We start from the raw sequence: 10,161 nt of genomic DNA, 5'->3' as shown, positions 1-10,161 counted from the left end.
AAAATAGAATAAACAAAAATAAATCTCCTGCCTAGATTAATATTAAAATAATAAAATCTGATACTAACCTAAAGTATCTGTATGATTCCGCAATAAGTGCTGGAGAATAATACCCGGTGCCAGTATTGCAATATTACGCTATTATAACCTCCCAGGTAATTATTACGTTAATACTGTATTGTTGATATTTCAACTTCGTTATTTTTATATAATTTTTGATATTTACTAATTATATAAAACATAAAATTTAAATACTATGAAAATAAAACAATTTAAAAAAAAAATTTCTACTTTTATTCAAACCCCAAATTTAAGCAAAAAGCGTGAGGCTCAGGACCTGGGCCCTGCTCGCCCCTCCCCCCCCCTAAGGACGGCTCTCGCCTTCCTCCAGGTGTTCGGAGGGATCTCGAGGTCGTGTATTCGAAAATTTGATCAAATACACTGTACAGTATAAATGTATAGGTATGTGCATATAAATATATAATGTAATATAATGCAGCCAATAATAGTATATTTTATATTATATGTCTTGCCTGACTCGCAGCTGTGTCTGGGTTGTGCTGTAGAAATTTTAGGTGACACAAATTAATTACTCAAAATACTCGAATCCAAGTAATAAAACGCATTGATTATTGATCGTCATAAGGAGTCCAGTTGTCTTTCGTAGGATTCGGTATACAGAGAGGTTGTTACTGTGTTTGGTGGTGCGCATTGCACTGGCTATAAGGGATGACCCGGTTGTACCGACCAAAGAGGGATAAGTAGATTTCTGTTTTACGACATGGACCCTTTTTTATCCTTTCTCTGGCGGCATGTAAGAAAGCCACACGCCTTACGCTTTACCGTTACAAACATAAGTAAGTGTCGATTTCTTAATCGGTGATCGTATAATAAAAGTAGACTATTTTTGTCTGTGACAATAATTTATTGGAGTCTGGAGATTTCCGATTTCTACGTACGACAGTCTGATCGTTATTTATTTATCTGTTACATTTTTAAGAATTGTTATAATAATGTGTGAGCATATCATTACAGTATAGGATACTATAGGACTATTAATTTTGAAAAAAAAACACAAAAATTGTACTATAGACGTAATAAGTAGGCAATAATATCTATATATTATATTATTAATTATTTATTATTACACTACTTAGGTAATTTGCAACATAACATAATATATTAAAGCTTGGACGGGGGGCTATAATTAGTAATTACAATCATAAGTCAATTTTAGTTGTATAATAAGGATACTTAGTAATACCTATAAGGGAAAGAAAAGAGCACAAGCGTAGGACCTTTGAGAGATTACTTATAAGTTATAGATATGCTCAAATGTTATAACATGTTTGTGAGTTCGAGTAATAATATAATATGGAGCTTGTATAGGTATAACGTGTTACCATTTACCTATATTGTATTGATGGCTATTATTTAAAGAAAACGGTTAACAAAAGTCTCATCATCATATCTCTTACTATAAATTATATATCATTGTGTTAGTGTACATGGTGTCTCACAGATGTTTACACTTCATAGACATCTGTGGCTTTGTATGCTTTGTTATGTCTTTATCCAAGTTATCCGTTTTATCGGCTCGGACGACACCCACCTACCTTCGCGCTGGTCCTAACCACAGCATTCTCCCTTCGTTTGCCCACGGTCGCAGTCATACGTCATGAGCAACATGATATAATAATTTGTATTATTTGCATAATATATCATGTCTTTAAATAATAAATGTATTCTTTAAAGTGTTTCCAATGTATTAAGTGTGTTTTTAATTAATATTAAACTATAAGCAAATAAATACAAAACATATACCTTCTTTTTTCGTTCATCGAATGCATGACAAGTCTACACTACAATTTAGGGTGAGTTAATTTATTATAAAATTAAATCCTCATGTAAATATATGTACTTACACGCGTTTATATAATACGTATAAGAAGGTAGTAACGTAGAGTGTGTTAGTAATATAAACATAAATAATGAATGACTTACGAGTAAAAAGAAATAAATACATTAATATATAATATACATTGCGCACGCACTTTTTTTAATTACAAGAGACATCTAAACTTGTGGTGCAGAACATGCAAAAAAATAAACACAAACAAATAAAGAATAATTAAAAAATATAAAAATCTTATCATCCCACCAAACAGCAAAATACTAAAGAGGAACAAAACTATAGACTCACCTAAACATACATACTAATTTCAAGAGACGTCAAGAAATTACTAAAACCTCAGTTATTAACTGAACTTACCAAACGAAACTTAATCGGCACGGACACAGTTCCCGAATTGTATTAAAAAATAGGTTAACACAATATCTTAACGGAGATCCTCAGTCTACGATTTTATCAATATCTTTAATGCAAACAGAAAAAACCATTCTATAAACCTGAAACATTTTCCAGTTAAATTTCTGAAACACAGATACATAAAATATAATAGAGAAGCTAGCATAAAAGGGCGGTCTGACGAAAATAAAATAAAGTTTTTACGTTTTACCTCTATATTTAGAAGATTAAATTTAACTTTCCTTGACAATAATGAGTCGAATTTAACAAATGACACAAATGGGCTGATTTGAAAACATGATAGAAAACAAATTTAAAACCACAGCTTGGCTAGATATTATTTTAAAATTAATATTACAAAAACTTAAACAATTAGACTATGAAAAAACAATAAGTTACGTCAACAAAGTAGAATCCTTATGTAAGACGATAAATCCCTCAGGCCTGAAACTTAAATAATGCATCAATCATAAAGGACTCAAAACCAAATACTATTAGATACACGGGCGTTAGGGTATGGAGTATGAACACTCTCAAACAGCTAAAAGACAATTTAGGAAAATATGATTTAATCGAATTTATGCATGGTAACAGTAGAAACGACTAACATAAATGGATATAAAAAAATCAATTGTGAACGACCAAATAAATAAAACTACAGAAAAATTCAATGGACAACTAAAAATCTCTAGTTAAAATCATTAAAAATTAATTTAAAAAATAGAAAACTTGTTAGACAATAAAAATCCAAACATAAACAAAACCAATTTTTCGAGACCTTCATATCTAATGAGACAATTAGACTAAACACTTTTATTAAATCAAAATTATGCTAACAATAAAAGACAAAAATGTGAAATTTGCCCACTTACTGCACACCACAGAGGCATGCTTTCGAAATAGAGCCTTGCGAATGATCCAAACAGATCCCCACTATACCAGCTGAATTAAACAAACGAAATTGATCTATGAAAAAGTAATACATTTTTTATGAATTCCAAAATTCTAATATAGAATCACTTATTTGTCACAAAACAATAAATAATATGGTAAATTATTAGAAAATAAAAGAACATGAAAAGGTTATTGATTTAATACATGATCATTACTATTTTGATAAAATAATTAAAAATCTTACAACATCAACGATAATTTTAATAATAAAACAAAATTATGCTCAACCTTAGCATTAACAAAAAACATCAATAATAACACCGGTGCCATCAATAAATTAAATTCAACTTATAACAATTATAATACAAACAAAAATGTAAACGAAAATAAAGAGATAAATTAAATTTTAAGCAACTATATAAATCGCGAGAATGTCCTTGGAGATGGGAACTGTGGTCACTATAATTAATCTCTATGTAGAATAGTTTAAGCTCAGTGAGGCCTAGTAATCTTTACCGATATTAAATTAAATAAATAAATTATAAATAATGTAACGACAAATACATATATATTATACAAAATAAACAGGACAAAATAACTTCTATATTATCAAAGAACAAACATATTATGTCAATAATTGTTAGAACTTAGAACTGTTACAGTTATCTAACCTTCCAGGCCACTGGTGGTCCGACAATAAGTTGGCCTACGTAATTGCTATTATAATCATGACAATTGTATTTTTGACGATAATTCAAATACTGCTGTTACATACCGTGATAAAAATAATACAAGACCTAAGATTATTCTGTATGCCTAATACGAACGAAAACACACTTTGAATCCCAGGCACTAAATCTATATAGCCGTCACTCATGAAACCACACGATTATATTGTAACAATAACAATATCACACAATTACAAAAAATAATCACAAAGATGAAAAATCTATATGTATGTATATAATATATATAAATTGACTATTGAGCCAAAGATGTATAACAATTCATCAATTGAGAACGGCTGGGCCGATTTGACTCAATTTTTTTTTTTTAATTGTTCATAATTGCCAGGAGAAGGTTTTTACGAAAACATTTTTTGGAAAAACCCTTTTTTTTAAATTTTTTTTTGATGATTTATCATTTGAGTTCTGGAATGTTTTTTCGAATTGAATAAGCTACAGCAAGCTTTAGCTTATAAAATTGTCCATATGCCATAATTAATCGTTAAAATGGGGCCCCCGGCCAACACCAAAAAAATTGATCAACATGGAGAAATATGTCGTGTATTTAATTAATTATTTGGTATTAATATTATGCTTCACTACATAAAGTAAAGTTTAAATTTTGTTAAGTGATAATTTTCGTATCGTTTTTATTCCGTTCGATTTTATTTATAGCCGTAATATTCTCTTTACATAGGACGCAATAGTCGATAGCAGAGATAAAATTTAGGTTTTATCTATATGAAATATGATTATTCGATTATTACGACTTCATTTTCCATTTTCCGTTGTTGGCGTTACCAGAAAATCAGCCCGAGTGCAATTTTAGTTTATTTTATTTTACTAATCTAACAAGACACAATCCTGGATGGTTTAGATTCACAATTGGACCCGATAGGTCCGACCCTGGGAGTTGCTCAAACAAAGATTTTAAGATTTACGAAGAAAATATTTGTTTATATACGGTTGCTATTGGTCATAGAAGAAATATAAATATATTTAGTATAAACTATAAATGGTTATTTTTTTTTGTTTATTGGTTGCCTGCAGGTTGCAGTGATTCATCGTGCAGATCAGGTATAAGCACGCATACAATTGAATTTTCGCACATTGCCTACTAACTGCCAAGGTGGCTGAGTTGCACAAGTCGCTCATCGGTCTGTCCGCAATCAAAATAAATATAAAACATATTATTTCAAAAATACACAGCAGGTAGGCACAATAGACTGCTCGCATTATCACCATCGAGTCTCATATAGAGTTGGCATTTTTAACGGGCAACAAAGTGTACGGGATCAGCTAGTATAATATAATATCAAAGTATTAAGTCATTAAGATACCTATAATTATCAATAACGAATTTAAAGAAATCATAAAATGCACACAACAATTAATGTAGACCATGATTATGAGTTATGACAAAACAATTAAGACAGAAATCATAAACGATAGATAGGGCACCCCTATAAACATATCCCATGAATTAAATCCGCCACAATACAGACGAGTTATGAAATTATTAAAAGAATTTATTCATTTATTTGCTTCAGACGCATCTAATATAAAACCATGTGAAATAAGAATGAAACAAAATTATAAAGATCCAAAATAATTGCACGCTCCTCATAGAGTATCTCCTCAACAAAGAGATGAACTCCAAACACAATTAAAAATAAGTTACTTCAGTTCATGGGTTAATGACACTCTCTATTTTTTTTATTGCAAAGCTATCTATCAAGGATTTAAAAATAGCAGTAACATATTCCAAAGGTTATTAAATTAATCATTTTTTGCATTACTATACAAATCTAAAATCATTTATATAGATGATCTGACAACAATTTTGATGAAGCCCAATTAAACTTAAATAAAACTTTAAAAAACATTGATTTAATGAACTTTTCTCTGAAAACTTTAAAGTGTATATCAAAAATAATAAAAGTTATAAAATACAAAGAAAATACAAGTAATTAAAAATAAATCTTTGAATTTTAAAATAAAAAGCTTTGTAAAAATATAATATAAAATAACAATAAATAAAATTATATAAAAATAATAATAGTATCCCTACATAAGGTGATAATAAACAAAGAGTACAACACATGAAAGATAATATGTTAATAATAATAAAAAAAAAATACTAAATAAGAAGACTAATAAGAATTTTTGGAAAATATTGTATATTATTTGACAAACTATTTAAGTCAAATCTTATTACAATCTTAGACATGACAAATATGTAAATACTTCCAAGAATATAATTATTAATCTTTGTACAGTGTAATATACCTAATGAGACTTTTTTTTAAATTTAAATAATGATTAAAAATAAAAATATTAGAAATTAGTTATACCAAATTGTAAAATATTACAGGTTATACACACTCATGATGACTCAACAATCAATTGCCATGTGCATTATACTAGGATTGATGCCAGTGTACGGATTCATAGCCTATGACTGCAATGAAAAAGGAATAAATGTAGCATCGTTCAACAGCTTAGAAGTTGACCACTGTAAGACTCCACCACCGGCAACAAGCACGGAAGTCCCAAGAATCAAACTAATCCAAAAGCCTGACACTAGCACAATATCCTTCAAATCATGTCTTATTTCAGTAGACTATTTAATCACTAAATGTGCAACGTCTGATGATGCCCAAGTAGTAAAAGACGAATATTTCTCAGAGTTATTATTGTTGGGAAACTCAGGTTGCACAGAACTCCACAGATCTTCAATATTTAATTTCCCTACAGGTGGCATTATAATAGAATTAAAAGCCAATGAAACCACGTGGACTACACACACCATAGCTGGTAATATCGACAAAAATGGGAACTGTCGAGGAACATCATATTCTACTGATAAAGGATCGTGGAATAATGTTGTAGTTCAAGCTAACTATAAAATACTATTAAGTGAAGGCGTTGCAAACATTATTAGCAAAGATGACTTATTAATTTTACCGACAGGAACTAAAATGAAACTATCAGAAATGTATGGAATAGATCCATACAGAGGTGAAATAATCTGGGATAATAGTATTATATATCAAAATTGTGACACTCAGAATTTCGATGTATTGTATGATGGTACTGCCACATTAATGATTTCAGAACAGACACTAGAAAATGCGTTACAAACACATACTTTCTTAATTCAATCTGAAAACATAGTTTTCACTCTAAAACCAATAAAAAGAACACTCGTGTGCAAAGTACCGGTCATACAAACAGAGCACCCACAATTATTCATATTAGAAGACAGTACATTTATGCATTATTTCTTCACCAAAAATATTTTATCTCAAAACATGGATCTCAAATTATCATATGTTAACACAAAATTTGTCTACATAAAAAACTCCTTAGAAAACACAATAACTTCATTATACAATGAATTAATAAGGACGCAATGTGAGATAGAAAGAACACAATTATTGTTTAAATTATCATTAGCCACATACAGTCTAGACGAATTTGCATATGCTATGGGACAAGGTCCAGGAAACATAGCAATAAAATCAGGCGAAATAATTTATTTAATAAAATGCAAACCAGTCGATGTACAATATGCAGAACAAACTGCATGTTATAATGAATTCCCAGTAACACTTAATAATAAAACCTACTTCATGGCTCCAAAAACATATATCCTACAAAAATATGGCACACAAATTGATTGCAATGAATACCTCCCAGTAGCATTCCGTTTTCATTCAGATTGGTATACAATTGCACCAACTCTTAGAGAAATTGTAAAACCACAAACATTAAAACCTTTTACATCATGGACCTGGAACCACATAAATCTTGAGTATTTAAGAAAGGAAGGAATTTACTCTCGAGACACTATGGCAGCATTACAAAAATATCAACTACTACCACAAGAAATTCAGACGGTCCAGAAAAATATTGCCCGACAATCCATGGGACATTCATACGTAGACCAAGGATTACGTTTAAAAAGCTTGATTGATGAAATTACCATATCAAAAACAATTGAAGACAGAATGTGGGGATGGTTCACTATATTCGGAACCTGCATTTCAGGACTCTTAGGCATATTTTATATCTGGAGAGCAATATCAAAATTAATAAAAATCAGCATTAATACAACCATATTTTACCAAACTTCTGGTTGTTGTTTAAGACTCCTAGCAGGAATATTCCCCAGCACAGCACCCTACATTATACACAATTTACACAAGAAACAAGATGAAGAAGTCATTACTATTGAAAAAGGGACAACATTGCCTAATTTTCAAATAAAACACACGGAAAAAATAAAAACAATCCCAAGAAGAAAAATGTCGGTCTAAAAATGGGTCCATGAACCATCGATGTTTGTAAAAAATGGATAAATTAACACTCACTGTAACCCTTTCTACACTACTTAGTGATTTAATAGTTCAATACCTAGCATTAAGGTAGTCTACTTCACATCATATCAACTGAATACCAAGGTACTTAATACGTATTCAATAAGTTGAAATACTTTATACATTACAATGGTAACTAAACGTCTAAACATTAGATAATAATGACACAGATAACTTGTCGCGGTTCATCTGCTGCGGCTCGATCGCTATGTGTGGCCCGGCCATAAGTGAAACCGTAGAACATGCATGTTAATATTATTATCTTTTGATTAATTTAGATTATTTTTTTATTTTATATTATTAGTTTTAACTATTGTACCTACTACCTACCTTTATGAATATTGATCTAAATATCTAAAAAGTAAAAAAATTAAGTAATATTTATGTAACTGTAAAAACACATAGGTTAGACACATTTAGATACCTGCGTAACAAATACAACAAGAAACTTTATAATTATTTTATACATATTCATAATAAATTATAAATGTACAACTAATTCATATTAAAGTATTAAACACATATATATCTTTAGGTTCATTAAGTCTAGTTTTAGATCTACATATGAAATAATCAATTAAATGTATACTTAAATGTGAAGTATTTTTATTGTAATTTGTTTGTATTAAATAATATTGTAGTGTCTTTATTTATACACGGCACATACTATTTTTTATTTTTACAAGTGATAAAACAATTGTTAATATTAATTAAAATAGCGTTGGGCATGCCCCCCCCCTCAGACATAACTGAAGGTATATAGGTTATTATGAGTCTTGAGAGCAGTTTTTTTAGGTTTTTACTTGTATTTTTTTGGCTTTACAGTTTATGCCAAACTGTTTAGCTCAACAGGGATAAATAAACTGGAAAATTTATCAGTAGGTATCTACAGAATTTGTAGAAAAAATTTATATTGTATCTTACAGCATGTTTTAAAGATTAAAGAATATTCAGGCTGTATTTCGTATTTAAGAATATATTGTATTATTTGTCCATAAGTCATATTTGTTCATTTCTTGAGTTAAAATAGTTTGTCAGGCGAAAAAAATGTTTTCAATTTAAAAATGAAAGAAATTGTTCCATAATATGTTTGTAATTAAATTGAAATTATTTTTAATTGTTTAATTGTTGTAAGTGCGACTGAATTTAAATAATTTGCCAAAGAAAAGGTAGCAATAATCAATTTCAAGTTTAAGCACATCATTACATATTTACATGGTACATTTTTAAATTATTTGATGTAAAAAAAAAGCATATTTTGCCAGTTAGAAGATTATTAAGAGAATATTTTAAGGTTTTTTTAGAGCATATTAGAATCATATTCTAAACTTAATAAGCACCTAATAATCCACTTTTTAGACTTATGACTGTTCAATCCATTTTTAAGATGGGAAAAATATTGAAAAATTTTGAGAAAAGCACTTAAGTTTTGCGGAACCTTGAAGTGATCTCTTACATAGTTTAAGAAACACTGATGTAGATTAAACTCATATGATGCATATTTACTATAACTAAATATATATATACATAAAATAGCTTTCACTGTTTGAACAATCACTAAAACAATATATCATAATCATATCATGAACCTAATTTTGTCAAGTATCATTATAAATGTATAATTACAATCTTCAAGAAATGAAAATATCATATAGTAGGTATACCTAACTAATTATAACTTTACGGATATATGCTAGAAAGGGTCAGTAATACATGTACAAAACATTAATAAATGCGAGAAGTAACCAATAAGGTATAAAATAAATAATACTGAAATTATTACTCATGCCTATATTATAATGAAAGGCTATTATATAAATTTATTTTTGTTAATTATATTATATATATATTA

The 10,161-nt window shown here is 29.1% G+C and overlaps 1 protein-coding gene across 1 annotated transcript; it reads left to right on the top strand.

Annotated features, from left to right (window-relative positions):
• Positions 1-1,661: 1,661 nt before the first annotated feature.
• LOC111035512 lies at positions 1,662-10,086 on the top strand. Its single transcript, XM_022317154.1, has 2 exons — positions 1,662-1,874; positions 6,302-10,086. Exons 1-2 carry the CDS (start codon positions 1,849-1,851, stop codon positions 8,247-8,249), a joined length of 1,974 nt encoding a protein of 657 aa, XP_022172846.1. The 5' UTR covers positions 1,662-1,848; the 3' UTR covers positions 8,250-10,086.
• The last annotated feature ends 75 nt before the right edge of the window (positions 10,087-10,161 follow it).

This window comes from Myzus persicae, unplaced genomic scaffold (assembly GCF_001856785.1).
Source record: "Myzus persicae strain clone G006 unplaced genomic scaffold, MPER_G0061.0, whole genome shotgun sequence".
Taxonomy (NCBI): Eukaryota; Metazoa; Arthropoda; class Insecta; order Hemiptera; family Aphididae; genus Myzus; species Myzus persicae.
The sequence above is the reverse complement of the archived record's forward strand: the minus strand, read 5'-3'. Positions and strand labels throughout refer to the sequence as shown.

Excerpts from the sequence above, each read along its gene's own strand:
- LOC111035512 (XM_022317154.1), top strand. The coding sequence starts at position 1,849 with ATGACAAGTCTACACTACAATTTAGG. Across the intron at positions 1,875-6,301 it reads AGTCTACACTACAATTTAGG|GTTATACACACTCATGATGA; the intron begins GTGAGTTAATTT and ends AAAATATTACAG.